At 39.0% G+C, this 17,030-nt stretch overlaps 1 protein-coding gene across 1 annotated transcript in view; it reads right to left on the bottom strand.

The window, feature by feature from the left end:
* The window catches only part of INTS8 (integrator complex subunit 8), a 25,010-nt gene extending 7,980 nt beyond the window's left edge, over window positions 1-17,030 (bottom strand). Inside the window, exons 1-17 of the mRNA XM_065054011.1 lie at window positions 16,791-17,030; window positions 15,145-15,319; window positions 12,141-12,281; window positions 11,651-11,722; window positions 10,655-10,706; window positions 9,484-9,666; window positions 8,984-9,091; window positions 8,114-8,269; window positions 7,548-7,648; window positions 6,015-6,156; window positions 4,848-4,918; window positions 4,534-4,709; window positions 3,504-3,637; window positions 2,798-2,908; window positions 1,915-2,116; window positions 1,264-1,385; window positions 43-227 (exon numbers count right to left, since the gene is read on the bottom strand). Coding sequence (XP_064910083.1) covers window positions 43-227; window positions 1,264-1,385; window positions 1,915-2,116; window positions 2,798-2,908; window positions 3,504-3,637; window positions 4,534-4,709; window positions 4,848-4,918; window positions 6,015-6,156; window positions 7,548-7,648; window positions 8,114-8,269; window positions 8,984-9,091; window positions 9,484-9,666; window positions 10,655-10,706; window positions 11,651-11,722; window positions 12,141-12,281; window positions 15,145-15,319; window positions 16,791-16,920 — 2,261 coding nt within the window. The 5' untranslated portion in view covers window positions 16,921-17,030. The remainder of the gene's footprint in view (window positions 1-42; window positions 228-1,263; window positions 1,386-1,914; window positions 2,117-2,797; window positions 2,909-3,503; window positions 3,638-4,533; window positions 4,710-4,847; window positions 4,919-6,014; window positions 6,157-7,547; window positions 7,649-8,113; window positions 8,270-8,983; window positions 9,092-9,483; window positions 9,667-10,654; window positions 10,707-11,650; window positions 11,723-12,140; window positions 12,282-15,144; window positions 15,320-16,790) is intronic.

Below are 17,030 nucleotides of genomic sequence, written 5' to 3'. Positions count from 1 at the left end.
TACAATTCAAACTATCTTTAAGAATAATTTAAGAAAACGCACCTGTACATAATGCCCAGTGTAGACTCCCTGTGTTTTATCAAACTCACTCTGCCATCATTTCCCCGTTTGTGCTGGTTGGATACACTGCAGATTTGTACAACAACTTCCCAAAGGTCTTTTGCTGTCCGTCTACTTTCTTTGGGACCGGGAAGTTCTTTGCATGTCGCAGCCAGCAACTGTCCCAGCTATGAAATGAAAGCGGAAAAAAAACATAGTAACTGCAGCTTCTCTGAGTATTGACTACAGCAAAGGAATTATTGGCATTTAAAATGGCTAAGCAAGTGATTTCAAGTTACAAACTGCAAAGCAATGTGACTAAACTGTGCAGCAGAGGACACTGATGAGGAACCTGGAAGACAGGAATTAAACAATGTGGTGGGTTTTTTTTCCCCTTTGTTAGTTCTCTTAGGGTTTATTTCATTACTACAGTCTCCATAAAACAACATTTACACTCAAATAAATTACATAAAACCTACAAAACAGAAAACAGAGTTTTACAAAGACCAGGTCCCTAGAACTCCCTTAATTTTCATATAATAATTAATCTGAACTGGAGCTGACACCCTCTGCGATACAGAAAAAGCTGAACCTCAAAACAGAAGTTAGGAAAACCCACAGGTAGGCAGAGCAAGCAAAAAAAATAATCTGTCCTGTAATACAATCTGCGTTCAGCTTTACTGCCTCACTTTGAAGTAGAAACATTGATGTAAAACCACTCTGAAAGTAAAGTTGCAAAAATGGCAGAAATTCAACACTGGTGTTGGGTTCACCAATGGAACCACTAAAGCGCATTTGGAAAACAAGAGTCTTAGGAACAGAAAGACAACCAGACATGAAGCCTGAGATCTGCACACTTCTCAGACCTCCTACAGGAATCTAGGCTCAGTTCCAGCTGAGAGGAGAGTCCTTCATAGAAGTGCTACAGGGGTTCAAGCAGCTTCTGGATTGTAACCACACATGCCTGATGCTCACAGACCCAACCTCAGCTGGCAGGCAACAAGGGCTACCACGCAGTTTGTTTCATGTGTTCTTGCCGCACAGCCTCCATCAAACACACTGGTTGCTTCACCCTGCTGCCTTCTACACCGCACTTCATTCGTTATAGCCACGAGACCCAACACTCTTGAGACAGAAGGGTACACACTTTTAAAAGTACAAAAGCCTTCAACGGGAAAAAGTCAACTGCAGCCTGACAAGATTTTGAGACTGAGTGTTCATCACCTTCACATAAGGATTAGTTTGAACGAGAGGTAATGGAACTTGCATCGTCAAATACTCATTCTCACGCCAGTTTAGCAGGAAGGCAACACACTCTTCAGCTATAACTTGTCGAAGAGGAATATCTGGGAAAAAAAAAAAGGAGTTCTTTGCTTAACTTTTTTTTTTTTTTTTTTTTTGAGAAAAAACAGTGTTATATGAAAACAAGCTAAACCAATCCCTCTAACTAGCCATTTCTGTTCCATATCTTTCATGACAGAAAAAGTGTTGCTTAGCCCTACAAGAGACTTGACCTCTGAAAATTCAGAGCAACAACAACTTCCTACAATCACAACAGTCTGACATTACCCCCGTAGTGCGAAACCATGTGGGTTGCTTTGACAAATAGCAAAACTTTTCAGCTAAAAATGTGGAATGTTCATCCTGCTCAAGTCCTTTAAGTGGCGCTAAACAGAAAGTGTCAGTGTTTAGCAATATATAGGCATTATGATGTTGTCATTCTCGTTTCCAGCTTCAAAAAACTAACTAAACTTCTAAACACCCACTAAAATCACTGTCAAACTTCACTAGTTTTTTTCCAATTATACACCTAACTGGTAGATATATAAAGCTTTGTGCTTTACTGCATCCCAGAGAAGACAGCAATGTACTTACCTGGTACTCTCATTTCCAAATAGCCTCGGACTCTGCTTATAAGATCAGAAGGAGGACGCTCTCCAGAAGCGCCAGGTCCAGCTTCATGAGTGTAGATGTCCAAAAGTAGCATTTCATTCAGCATGACTTGACGGAGTTTTGGAGAAAACTCTGTCACGAGCTCCAAACAAGCAGCAAAAAGCTGTTTCGCATGAACAAAATCCTGCAATAAAGAGGATATGCGTTAATGATTCCCAATGGATTCATAAGGGAAAAGACCAAGAGTTAAATGCTGTTCAGCTCTATCCTGGCTGAACCAGACTCAGCATTCATTCTCAACAGCATTGCTTAAGCATCTCACAACTAATTCTTACATTTTTTGAGTCCTTTGGACTTGCTACTGAGCTTAATAGTTCCAACGGTTACGGATTCTTCAAAAAAAAAAAACCAAACCAAGAAGTTTGAGCAAAACCAAGTAACTACTGGCACATTAGGTACAGTTCGATTCTACCTTGTAGTTTAGCAAACTACAGCGTTGTCAATCACAAGGCAAACAAAACAACATTGCAATAAATCCCTCATGTAAAACAGTCATCCAAAAGGACAGCTCTTCATATCAGTAAGCCAAATCACTGCTGGGTTCAGATGCAACATGATTTAGTACATCATAATCAAAGCTTTGTATGAATGAAGTTATTTCCAGGACCAACTCACTGGAAAGCCACTATCCTTGCTCTACTGATGGAACTTTGTGAGACAGAAATATTTAACATTATACGACACACAGAGCTTGTTACTACATCTCCCTCACCTCCCAGTCTTTAAATTCTTTTCCATATTTTCAGTGTTGTTAAAATTCAGTTGCCCAAACTAATTCACCAGTTACTTCATATGACTTGCTCACCTTAATCGCACAGCAGTGTAATCCCTTTGCCATAAGGATGTAGACCAAATCCCTAGTCAGATTGTCTTTGATTCCTAAAATAACATTGCCGTAAACATTTGGTACTTCCCACTGGGAGAGAAATACATAGGACATTTGCACAGAAACAGGTTTTAGAATTCACATCACTGATTAAAACATTAAAAGCAAAACTCAAGTGTTGAAGATTATTGACATTTAAGTGCCAACTCTTTGACATCTAATCAGAAGTAATGTATTGCTCACATAGAAGTATGATAAAAGTGGTCAGATACCCTAATTTGCTCATACTCTGAATATGCAACAATTGGGAGGGGGAACAAAAGAGAAAACAAGAAATCCTTACGTAACAAAAAAACCCAAACTTCTTCTCTCCCGCTCCCAGCTTATAATTACAGGAATTTAACTAAAATAGTATTGCCAACTAGTCAGAACACTGAAAGCAAAAGCTACAGAAATTTGTTTTCTCACACAAAAAGCTTGTGACACAATCAGTAACTCTTCAAAACAAAGTTTTGTTGCCATACTTTTCATAGAGAATGAGAGTTTAGGTATCTATCATCATTCTTATTAAACCACCACTATGCAGAGAGGGGGAAAAAAATCACATTGAGGATCTATGACAAAGTGTTTACTGTTCATTGCAGTCTGATGAACCACACTCTCATGAACACATGAAATAAATTACCTTGTTTGAAACAGTCCAGAATTGGCGTTCTGAAGTCATACCATGCAACTCAATTAAGATCTGGCGAATCCTCCAAGGATCTACTGATAATATGAGCTGATGTTCAAGCTGGCCAATATTGACACTTGCTGAAGCTAAAAGAAAAGCAATCAGATCTCCAGCACATTCCTTCTTAATGTAGATGCTTACATTTCTTTAAGTATATAACATTTTAAACATAACATGGTAAGAACAGCAGATACATCAATGCTTTCATAGGCCCCATACATCCTTTTGTGCCCTTCCACAAACGCCTTGCGCCAGCTTCCCAGCCCCCTCGACCTCAAGGTTGCTTGCGACACCCCCTTTTCTCACACCAGCAGCTCCAAATTATCCCTTACCCTTGCTACAGTGCAGCAATAGGTTCAAGACCTGCAGAAAAAAAAAATGTTCCTATCCTGCCTTAGTGAAACTATGCATTTTCACAACTAGCTTAAGTCAATGCAAGACTGTATTAGAGCTAAAAGTTAAGTTCTCTCCAGCTCCAGTCACCACCTGGCACCTCTTATGTCAGCTCTGACTTGTGCAGCTTCACAGCCAGCAAACTACACCTGAGAAATGCGCTGCCAAAAAGATCTGGGTTTCATTTTGGTAAAACCTCGTCCAGACAGTACTCCTGGTCCAGTTCACCACAGTCACATGAGTGAGTGCTGGTGTGAGTCCAGGGGCAGGGAGGCCTTTGTGGGAACAGTCACCACAGCCAGATTTGTTTCATACCAACCACCACACCTCTATTTCACTTGGTCAGCTAGAACATGTTCATTTGAGCACATCTATCATACTCAGCTCAGATACAAGCAACATACAAGCAAATAATGGCCACTTTCTTGAACAAGTAGGACATTCACCAACTAAAAATGGGAAGTATTCTCTCTAAAAACATTATCTTCAAACTTTTTCTGAGAACAGACCCGCACCCGCACATAATAATCTCAAGTGTGGAAACAGGCAAGGCCTGCATATAAGTTAATGGAAATGCCGTGAAAATTACCTGGGATATCATAAAAAGAAGTCACAGGTTTTGTGCACAGGTTGATTCGAGGAGATCTCTTTCGCATCTGATCAATGAGTAGCTTCCGTTCCTCATCTTTCAGCAGTTTTATGAACAGCTCATGAGATGAAATCATGAAGACAAGCTGAAGATCTTCCAAACCCAAACACAAGTTTCTAAACAAATAAGAAGGTCAACAGATAAGTAGAAAGAAGCTACTTATTTTGCCAGTTATAAGTTCTCTAAACATTTACTGTGCTATATGGCATTGCTTACAAAGTGTAAATTCATGTTATCTTAATACAGCCACATACTTGAGAAATGCTGCCATTCTTCTCTTCAATGCTTCGGAAGCATTTTCCAAGTTTATTGATCTTGAACAAACCTGGGAAGAAAGAAGAAAATAATTAAGCAGCCCCTTAGAACTCTTAAAATATTTAGTTACAGACAGTGTTACTACCCAGTTTCCTGACTCACAATTAGTACCAGGCAGTAACCCTCTCTCCCAAGGGAAGCAACAAAGTTACCTGACAAACACTGTAGCCATTACAGACGGACTGCGTTTCTTCCAACCTGTACACAAGACAGGCTGTTTCAGACAACCGCCCTTACCTCACACCATTCGCATTCCTTTTCCCCACTCCTCTGATATTTAGGTGTGCTGACACCAAGTGCCACAGTATTTTATTTATTTATTTATTTATTTATTTTACAAAAAAAGCAATAGTTGAAAGACAACTAGATATTTGAATTTAAATACCAGCTTGCAGTAATTTTTTTGAGAAGTGTGTTTAAATCCTAATATGAGCAGTTGATGTAACAGCTTTTAGTGGCTCTGAAGTACAGAGCACCGTCAGTCAATTTTTTGCCACATGCTTGAACAGACAAGCAAAAGACAGGGCTCAAATTAAGCAAAGAAGATATGAAAATAACAGCAAAGCAACAGAGGGAGTAAGTTTAGTTTGAGCAATAATAGTTTCCTAAAATGCTTCACTGAGGGCAACAGTTTAAATCTTCCACACACAGTAACTCATGACATGCTAACTGTTACAAGAAAGCTGGTAAGGGAAAGTGGTCCTCTTCAACAGATATTTCTTTTTCTAGCATATTTCTCTATTCTGGACAATTTGTTTCTTTGTTCTTTGAAAAAAAACTATTCAACAATATCTCTATATAATTTAAGGATGTCAGGAATTGCAGCAATTTCAAATCCAAACTGAAGCAACAAGTCAACATTGGTTCCTCCCCAACAGATGGAAACGGAGCTATCAGCACAGATCCAAGATTGATTACATAGACTGTAATTGTACTAACTGCAAAGAACTTGAATTAAGTTTGAGAAGTTACCTTATAAAGTATTTTTCTCTGCTTCAGAAATTTGAGCATTACTTGCAACAATAATACAGTTATATGGGGAAAGAGGTATCTCTAAAGAGATATCTAAACACCTTTCCCCCTTCTAATTTCAGATAATTTCTTACCTCAAGGAGAAAGTCTATTTTCTCTTTGCTGGGTTTCAGGAACAGTAGACAAAACTGAATATCAATTATTTCACCCTGCAACACATCGCAGACTGTGTTGCACACGCAGACTTTGAAACAAACTTCATCCAGAGCATCATTCCTGCATGAACACGAAACCAAAGATCACAGAACTTCTCTGACAAACACAGAGTTGGTATCACAGCAAAGCTCCAGGTGCCAGATCCCAAGACAAGTTTGAAGCACATGCCTTTGACTGCACTCTGAAAAACCTTACTCAGGGTCTGCTTAAGTTTACCCAGGAGCTCCCTTTCTTTAAAAAGCAAATTCCCTCCCTGTCTGCAGCTCTGTTTCACACACACAGGCTTCATTGTAATTTCAGTCTGAGCATCACTGGAACTTCAATTAGAGTAGTGTGACCAATACAAAGGTGCATTGCTTCTTGGCAAGCATGCCCTGAGCATGGCTAACAGCCCAAAAGACTTCAGGAATATTTATGCATCTCAGAATACACGATCATTGGACAAAAATAAAAACAAATAACCAGAACCTATGGCTTCTTTCTCTTAATCCTTCTCTGTGTGTCTTAACTAGATTTCAAAGTCACACTCTTCCCTCCTTCTCTGTCTAGTACTCATCACTGAAGGTGCTCTGTATCAGCAGTATCAAGAGATGACAACAGCCCTACACAGTGCTAAGGTACAGGCTCTAAAATCCTCTTCTAAGAGGTGGTTACTTGATTCCTCTCTGGCTGAAGTGAAAGCTGAGTTCAGTGAGTACTTAGCTCTTTGACAACAGGCTGTCACCATCAATACTTTTTCCTCACACGTGTTTGTAAAACTGAGCCTCTCTTACCACTTCAACTGAAATACTTGTAGGCACCTGCCCTTCAGAGAAGAATTATTATCACAGTTATATGGAGCTGCTTTCCATATAGCCCTGATTCAAGTGCCTAAGCTCCATAGAAGGCTGAATTTTGGACACAGCCACGGGCTCAGCACTTCTCTGTTGGGACCCATCCACAAGTTGCCCTTGTAATGTTCCTAATTCTTTCTCCTAATTATAAATGTTTTGCTTATTATAAATGTACCATACTAGTCCTTCAGCCCTGGGCTAGTTCAGCAGTGCACAAGGCTCCTAATGACAAGTAACCACACTCCCAATGAAGTACACAGTCACTGCTTGGTATTATTAATCTGACCAGTTTTGACTTCAAGCTTTAGAAGACCTCTAAAGAGGCATTAACTTAGTCATACTCACGCATATATATGATCAATTATGACTTTACTGATTTATTTATGTAAGTGTTAATACTCATTACATTTTTCCCCATATATGGCCACAGTGAGATACATCACAACATACCTCTTTAGTTGAAAAGTGTAGTTTAGAATATTGCTAACAGAAATAAAGGCTGAAGTTTCTTGGATATAAGTTGTTGGCAGAAGATGTTGTATACTTTCCAAGAAAAACATAAAACTTATTAATATTACTTTTCATCATCATCAAACATATAATTATATAATGTCTCACCCTTGTTGAGCTTTTTGGAAGAGTTCTCTTAGCACCGACTGCCTGAACTGAACAGGTAAACTAAGGGTTAGATTATCTTCAAGAAATATCTTCACTAAGTCCTATAATACAAACACAGTTGGAATAGTCAACGGATAATGCAAGAGATACAGATGAAGTAATCTTTTATGGAAAAAACTATCAAACAAATGGAAGCAGTTTGCACCCATAGGTAATACTAATATTCATTAAACAGCCAGAAAGGGACCAAACAACAAAAACGTTCTTTAATATCAAAGAATAAAACCAAAATTGCACACATCAACAGCAACATTCCCAGAAACCCAAAAAGCTGGATTCTACCAGAAATTTCCACACATCAGCTAGTAGGAATTACATTGTATGCAATCCAAGATATTTTAGTCTAATATACATATCAGATTATGTTACATTTCTATTTATGTGTTTTAATAGTTAACTGGAACACTTACATTTATTAAAATCCCTATCAGTTCAGGTGGAATCATCCACATGGAACGATAAAAAAAAAATCCTCAAACATATGTGGGTTGATTTAAGCACCCTACCTGATAGTTGCCAGATTTCATACAGCTATGGATTTGACTATAAGGAGTTGCCTGTTGAGATGCATCATCAGAAGATGAGGTAAGAACTCCACAAGCTTGACAGTAACCAGCTAAGCGCTCTTCATCAATGGTAAAATGAAGTGATGACGAACCATTCTGAAAATGAATAGTTAATAAAATCTTAGAGGCTAAAATATTATTAAATATAGGCTTAACTTAGAAACACAAAGAGACTCACAATTTCCCCAAGTAACAGCAAAACAACGTAAGAATGTGTACATACACACTTCCTTTTTAATGGCATACTTTTATATGTGCTCTTGACAGCTTAGACCATGTTTTGTCTATTTAAATTGTGAGTTTTGCAGTTTTTGGAATATAAATGTGAAGCAAGATTTTAAAAAAGCATACCTCGGTTGTAAAATTAAAATGCTGTATTTTTTAAAAGGTCGGACAATCTGATTTCCAAGGGAAAGGAAAAAGAATAAAAAAAAAAAAAAAGGAAAAATAAAGTGATGTATGCTTCTTCAAAACCACATCACCACAATCAAAATACCACAATGGACACAGAATGTACTGATAATATTAGCACTAGAGATAGTATTATTTTTGCATTTTGTTCATCAATACAATTTGTGTAAGAGAATATTCATTACAAAATTTAGAACAAAGAAGCAATATACTGCAGCTGATTAATATAATTTTAAACAAGGTACAATGTGAAAAAAACAAAAAATTGCTGTCAAAAACCCATGAAGTTTCTTTAAAGACCACGTGTACCATTAACAGTATTAAATTGCTATAGGAAGCAATAATTTCGGCACTTTTTAAAGAGGAGTTGAACATGCATACTAATAAAACACTAATTACCTTTGCAATCAACTCCTTTGTTCTGAAAAACTTTTCTTTAGCATTTTCATGAACAGCTGCATTTGTAGATCCTTGTTGAAAATAGATTGCACCCAAATCATAGCAAACCTGTAAACAGCATTGATACAAAACACATTATCTTGGAAATTTATATAATGTTTAAGGTGAAGATTAAGTACTTCAGCTCCAACTTCGTATGTACTTCACGCTATTCCTAGTTTTAGCTTATGACTGATGACATACACTGCCTATCTTTCCCCATGTACAACAATTCTTTCCTCTTTAACTGCGATCTCAGTATGAGTAATTCTGCACAGGCATTACAACAGTACAGAATGATTTCCACATGCTCATTAAGAACAATGCAATAAGCTGTCCTTAACATATAATGGTTTACTCCAGATGGGGAAGTAACAATATTTGCAGTGTTCAAAGAAGTTCTAACACTTTGTCTAAAAACATAGATACAAATTAAACCCTTATTATAGAATGTAAGCTACCTGGCACTCTATCTCCTCTGCAGTGATTTTCAGTCCAGCTGTGGAACTCTCCGTTTCTCCATTCACCATACCAGGCTCCATGGCTAATAAATCCAGAGTTCTTATAGTGTGGACATAAAGATCTTTGTTTAATTTCAGCGCTCCTTCTAGGACCAGAATGGAATCAGCAGCCTGCTCTTTCAACTGCAATAGTTAAAATGCATTGAAAAAATTAACATCTTGGTTCTGAGTTTAGCTCTGGCTTAAATTAACACTAGAAATGTAACAGTACAGGGAAAGGATAGTAAATGAAAGTCCTCATACACCCATCCTATTGCTATGTAGAGTATGCCCTTGCATTTCTTGTACAATAGAGACACTCGTGACTTCTCTGAGAAACAGGATCAAACCCTTACTTCTAAGTGAAACAAACCATTTTTCTCTGTTTCACCCACATGTTTTTGTCCATTTTTGGACCATTAAGTTACGCAAGGGTCAGACTGTAAATTCTGAGTTATTATTTGGCAGCTGAAACAAAACCAGCTTCCAAGTGAGCAGCAAGATTTTTTCAAAAATGTTAATGAATTAGTAAAAGAGTTAACCATCACTCATGCTCAGCTATTTTAAAATACATGAAAAAGTAAAAAATTGTATAAAATGTATAATACAAATAATTTAACTGATTCCAAGTAGTACAAGAGCAGGAAAATTATCTAGACTACTTAAGTAGAGGGTTTGTTTTTCCTCTTTCTTGCTTCTCTCAAAGTGGAACACTAGGCGCAACTAGCATTCTGTTGAAAGCTACACACAGAAAACACTCAGCTACTAAAGCCTTTAAAACCAAAATGTTTTAAGTGTTAAATTTCACTGCCATATGATTTTGCAGCTCAAGCATGGTATGGTCTTAATTACTAATCACACACTGATTGTGCAGGGGTTTGCTCAATTCATATGGCTCCAAGGATGGGCTGTTGAAAATACTTTAATCATACAAAATAAATTCCATACTACATGCAATGCAGAGACAACACTGTCCAAAACACGTACAGCGGAAATGTAGCAAATACTGAAAGTGGCAAATACAATGTGAATGTACTGAATCCAACAAAACTGTGATGCACTTGTATATTTCCTGTCCATTCATATTTACACATAAATTCAAGCAAAAATAAGACGGGGAAAAAAATCTCACCACTTTCAAAATATTTTCAGTCAGTTCCTTTTCTTGCTGCATCTGGTTCATCCTGGAAAATGAAAGAAGAGGTAAAGATTTCAATTAAAAAGGAAACCTGCATGTCATTTTACTTCACATTCTAGATCACAACAATGCACTTCTAGTAAGTTTTGCCTAATTGTATTTTAAACATCATTATGCAGGACCACTGACTGCTCTTATCTACATCTGAAATACAGATATAATTAGTTTTGGATGAGAATGTGGTTCAATAAAACAGAAGTTAGAAAGTTTTAGTTGCTTTTTTCTTTAAAAATCAGATTGTTAAGATTAGCAGAACTATCATGAAGATGCCAGCTTCTACAGCCTCAAGTTTCTTGCAACTTCACTATTTAAATCTTCTTGAACATGTCAGACGCAGAACTGTGTTCATGTGTTTGTGTAAAAAAATAAAAGTTATGTCCCCATACAGAATTTTGATACCTATAGGACAACACAAGATTTATAGTAAAATGAGCAGGAGAAAGAGTATTTTTAATCAACATAGTTAAAGAGACTCTCTCAAACACGTATGGCCTAATACATGAAAAGTACCACTGAGATACTCCCAGCTTTATCAGATAAATTTGTAACATAAAAGTCAATTCCAAGGACAGGTTGTAACTAAGGCCACACCACTTCCAGAATGCAAAACGAATACTGACTTTAAATTACAGTTTATTGCCTACTGAAGCAAAAGAATTGTTTCTCAGTTTATCTTACATAATGCAGAAAAATGGTATAATAAAACAACTGTACTAACCAAGCTACTGTTAAGTTAAAACAGGATGTAAGAAATGTACCCTGTTTAAACTAGAGGATAAGCATTCTGCCCAGGCAAATTGCCATCTCCCTTTCTCCCATGATTCTTCATGCCTCTACAAAGTCAGCAAGACTGTAACATATTAAAAGAGAAATTAAATTTCTGATTACAAAATACACAAGAAGTCCAAAAGAATTATACTTGTAACTTACACATTTAACTGAGGTGGACCGGGTTTCACTTGTTTTACAGGAAAACTGCTTTGAACAATGGTTCTTATGGCCCTGTGTAGAGGAGAAAATGAAGCAAAGAACAGTATTAGCCTCAGAAATGTAATAAGCAGATTACACACCTCTTAAAAATATCAGTTTATCCTAATAGTAGAATGCATCTGAAATGATAGATCCTCTGCTCAAGAGCACATACAGTATTTAAGAAATGCTCTTATGCCCATAAAAAGCCAAAAGACAGCTAGATTTTTATCTTTATTAGGTGACAGTTAAAACCACTACCTTGACTATTTTTTAGGGAACAAAACCAGCTGTAAATTGCTTTTCAGACTCAGCTCCTCACTATAACCTACCTACAGATCTCAAAGTTGTTATTACTTTGAGATTCTTTCTCCTTCTATGTACAAGCATTATAGATAGAAGAAAACATTGTTTTGTTCTGTCATGACTTCATAGGTTTAAAGTAGTTTACCATCTGTTGTAGAGTAGTATTGCCATCGCAGTGGTTGGGGGTAAGCTGGACAGGTCTACATCCACGTGTTTAGTTCCGGGGGGAACTTTGCTAATACACAGAAGTTCATTCAGTAGCATGTTCAATACAGGGACGGACAAGCTATCAGGAAAAAAAAAAATAAAAGAGAAAAAAAAAATCAAGTATTTCATATAGTAATCCTAGATCTGGAATGTTTAAGTAATATACGTTACTATTCAGTACTATATGATTACTTAACATGCCATGGAAGTAAGGGTAGTATGTTTATTTAGCATAATGAACTGCTCTGTATCAGATGACAACCTAGATCAGGTATGTAAAGCAGGTACCAGTATTAGCAGCCTAAGCCCAAGTGGAAGGTTGCTGTAACAGCTGTACTACTGTGCACCACTGTTAATCCACACAGAAGCATCCTGAAAATAATCCAATCACCTACAACAGCAGGTCCCAACTAACAAAACCTTCTCAAAGCAGTCCCAGATCATACTTCCAGAAGGTAAACAACATTTCCATGGCAAATGGAATTTCACTCATGTAAAGGGAACATTTCTCTGTGCTATCACAGCTTATCTCCCTTTCTGCAGCATCCACCAGGAAACAGTGAAGACTAGGAAGTGCAACAGAGCACTGCAAGCAGTATTATGTAGAATATAATTAGCTGGGACAGAACCTTCCTTGATAAAAGGAGGAGGCACACAGGCAGAACTGCATTACTCCAAGCTTTTGAGGTACAATTTAACACAACTGAAACACTATTACTAATTTAGATGTTACTTGAAACTAGAAGAGCTCAGCTACTGTCAAAGTACCTTTGACCTTGTGAAATAATTTCATTCTTTGCAACCAGCATTGAAAACAACCAGTGAAACCAGACTTCTGGCAACCAAGCTAGAATTCCTGTTTAACAAATTTCAGGTCTTGTGTACTATTAGACTCCAGGTCTGTTATCATGCCATCATTTTAAACTAACAAACACTGTTTTTACTATGTGAGGTCCAGGAATCGTGTTTTCATTGGCAAAAGTAGAACACCATTCAACTGTTTATAACAGCAGAAGTTTTAGAAAAAAATTGGGTTTAAGCTGCTATTTTATTCCTTTTTAACTAACATGACTGAACCTTTGGTATAACCAGTTAAAGACAAAAAGCATGTTTCTTAATTAAGAACAATCTTAGGCTTCACAAGCTAACAGAACAGGAACTCTTAACTACTATCTAGAGATGCTAAATTAGTAGTTGAAATGACTTCAGATTGGTTCTCTTTCAAGAAAAACACCACAGATGGACAAAACAATCCTATCAAAACCCAGAATAAGCCAAATAATGTCAAGCAGCAGGGTTGATTATTGAATCAGGATTACAACTGCATTTTAAGAAGTAAAGGTACTAACTGCCAGAAAATACACCACAAATGTCAGTATAAACTCCTCCTGCAAGAGAAGCAGGCAAAAAAAAAAGAAAAAAAAAAGCCCTCTTGTTCACATTCACATACATCTGCTTTAAAAGCTAAAGTATATATGTATAAAGTATTGTATACCAGATGTTGTTTTCCATACAATATTTTCACAACCAACCACAATAAAGGTTTCTATTCATTGTCTGCAGTATCTTGTAAAGATATTTTGGCAAGCGGTAATACGACCTCACAACACTTCACTAAGGCAGACAAATACGACACAGCTTAAGAGATGACAAAAATATTAAGGACCTGGGGGTGTTGGTTGGCAGTCAGCTGAACATGAGCCAGCAGCGTGCCCAGGTGGCCAAGAAGATCCTGGTTTGTATCAGAAATAGTGTGGCCAGCAGGACCAGAGAACTGATTGTCCTCCTGCACTCAGCACTGGAGAGGCCCTACCTTGAACCCTGTGTTCAGGTTTGGGCCCCTCACTACAAGACAGACATTGATGTGCTGGAGAGTTCAGAGAAGGGCAATGAAGCTGGTGGAGGGTCTAGAGCACAAGTCTGATGAGTGACTGAGGGAGCTGGAGCTGTTTAGCCTGGAGAAAAGAAGGCTGAGGGGAGATCTTATCACTGTCTACAACTACGTGAAAGGAGGTTGTAGCATGGAGGGTTTTGGTTTCTTCTCCCAAGTAACAAGCAACAGGATGGGAGAAAATGGCCTCAGGTTGTGCCAGGGGAGGTTCAGACTGGATATTAGGAGAAATTTCTTCACGGAAAGGGTTGTCAGGCATTGGAACAGGCTGCCCAGGGAAGTGGTGGAGTCACCATCCCTGGATGTGTTTAAAAGATGTGTAGATGTGGCACCTAGGGACATGGTTTAGTGGTAGACTTGGTAATGTTAGGTTAACAGTTGAACTCAATGATCTTAAAGGTGTTCTCCAACCTAAGTGATTCTGTGATTTTATGCCAGTTACAACTGGGGCAAGTATTGCCCCCCTAAGCTTTTAGGATGCTGAAGTGCAGTTCCCTAATGTGCTTACACTGTCAGAGTAAGGAAGTTCTCAACTGTTCTACCTCATTAAATCATTCAGCAGCTGAAATTATTTGGGTTAAAATAATTCAAAGAAAATACGCAAATGTGGATTTTGCCTGCTTCGAAGAGTTCAGTGATCTAGTTCACAGATATATGGAGCGCTTTACAGCAACAAAACTGGAGCAAGACCTCCAACTTCAAGCATGCCAGAATGTGGAAACTTAAGACAGTACTGTCACCAAAGAAAACGTAACCTAAAACCTAAACCTTTATGCAGTTTAGACGTATTCATCTTGATGCCTAAGACCCACTATTCTTTCTCTCTAAATTATAACCAGTATTGATTTGTTTGCAGACATTGCTTTTACCAAAACCCTCTTCTAACTCACAGATTAAATCAAATGTGATTTCAGTTGTTACACCCAAGACTCTTCTTAATGTAAGAAAGATACTGTCAGAAAAGGGAGCAAGAAAGATTTCCATTTGTTAAAATAAGGATCTCAAGCCCTTTCAATTCAGTAATTTCAGCATGAAGATGTACAGACTATACCTTTTCTCTAATACATCCAAATCCCACTTCAGATGAGCAGCAACTTTAAGAGCAAGAAGTTTCAAAATGCGGTTTCTTTTGTTATCAGGTGGCGGCTGGACTTGGTTCTGCTCATTCACTGATGGTTTTGAAGCTTGTTCCAAGAACTGGACAATCAGCTGTACAGGTGGTGGATCTGCAAAACACACAGCCACTCCTCAAATTCTTTGCAAGCCCAAAAATTAATTTATTGTTGCAGCTATGAACACGGATCTTATCTCATTGTCATTTATACAGCTGACATTGTCACCTGGCAGATCCTAATCCCAAAGGGTTTCCCTATCCTGCATTAAATAAGACTATAAACATATCTTTGTTTAACCTTCATGTTTACTTGGGCACGGTAAACACACTCTCATACTTTTATTTATTTACACTATTTTGTATTAATTATGTTTCAGTACTTCCATTTAGAGAAAATAAATGCTGCTTATTGAAATCACAAGTTAGCTGTTGTAAAAATATATACTATCTTGTAATTCTCCTCTGTATTTTAAAATATATTTACAAGCAACTGCTGGTACTTCTGAACATGTTTGGAAGACGCTTTCAGACTGATTAAAAAAAGAAAGCCCCCAAGCGTCTCCCTTACAACAAGACAGCCTTCCAGTACCTTTTAGCTGTTTTGAAAATCTGAAGCCAAATCGTAACTATTAAACTCTCACTGAACTTGGTGAAACATAAGACTAGTATTAATTATTACTTTTAATTGCAAAATAGCACTATAAGATCTAAACACAAAATATATAGCCTGACTACGCTTAAATCTACTTTTTGTAAAGCTAATACTGCCCCAGGTTTTCCTGTTCCCTTCACGTGCTTGTAGAATTCAGGTGCTAAAAAAGATGATTCTTGTTTATGATTGTGAAAAGATCAAATACTTTTAAATATAGTAATTATAATACATCAGACTAGGTTTCTCTTCATTCCAAGTGTAACAATACAAAGCAATTTCAGCACTGAACTCAGGAGGACTCCAGTTTCTGGCCCTAGCAAGACTATAATGGGAGAAAACCAGCTGCAAATTGTAATGATTTTTTTTTACAAACGGCAAAAATAAACAACTGGTAACATTTCCACAAACAAAATTCACACATGCAAAAATGATATACCACAGAGGAAAAAAATATAGAAATGCAAGTTACTAAATAAGAAATACAAGGTAGAACGAGACAAGTACATTCGAGCCTGCGCTGACTCTGCACAGCTGTGGCCTGACGCCCCCGTCTCCACCCCGCACCCCGGCCTCCCCTCGCACCCCCGTCTCCCGCACCCCCCGGCGGCCCCTCCGCGCTCAACCCTCCCCTTCGGGCGGGGCCTCGCCTGTCAGCGCGTCACCAGCGCGGGGCACCAAACCCCGCGACGCCTCCCGCGGGGAAGCCGGAGGCGGGCACGAAGGAGAGGCGGGGGAGGGCGGCGGGAGGCGGCGCCAGCAGCAGGCCCGGGCGGGCAGCGGCCGAGCTGCAGGCCGCAGCGGCGGGGGAAGGGGCTCGCGGGGAATCGAACCAGGGTTTCTTCCCCGGAGCCCGTGAGGAGCCAGGGAGCGACGCCAGGCGGCGCCCGAAACCGAGGGGCGGCGGCCGTCAGCGGGGCCGCGCCGCACGCACCGGGAGAGGGTTTCTGCAGGTGCTGCTCCAGCAGCGCCTCCTCCAGCAGGAACTCGAACCAGGAGGTCTGCGGCGGCGTGCAGGGCCGGCTGGAGGTGGCGGCTTCCCGGTCCGCCGCTTCCGCGCTCATGGCTGCCGGTCGCCCCGGGGGCGCCCCCGCAAGCGGCCGCACAAGTCGCGCCCTCCCCCGGCACAGGCGGTGGCAACAAGATGGCCGCTGGCTACCGCCCCCTCGCTCCG

This window comes from Columba livia, chromosome 2 (genome assembly GCF_036013475.1).
Source record: "Columba livia isolate bColLiv1 breed racing homer chromosome 2, bColLiv1.pat.W.v2, whole genome shotgun sequence".
Lineage (NCBI taxonomy): Eukaryota > Metazoa > Chordata > Aves > Columbiformes > Columbidae > Columba > Columba livia.
The sequence above is the reverse complement of the archived record's forward strand: the minus strand, read 5'-3'. Positions and strand labels throughout refer to the sequence as shown.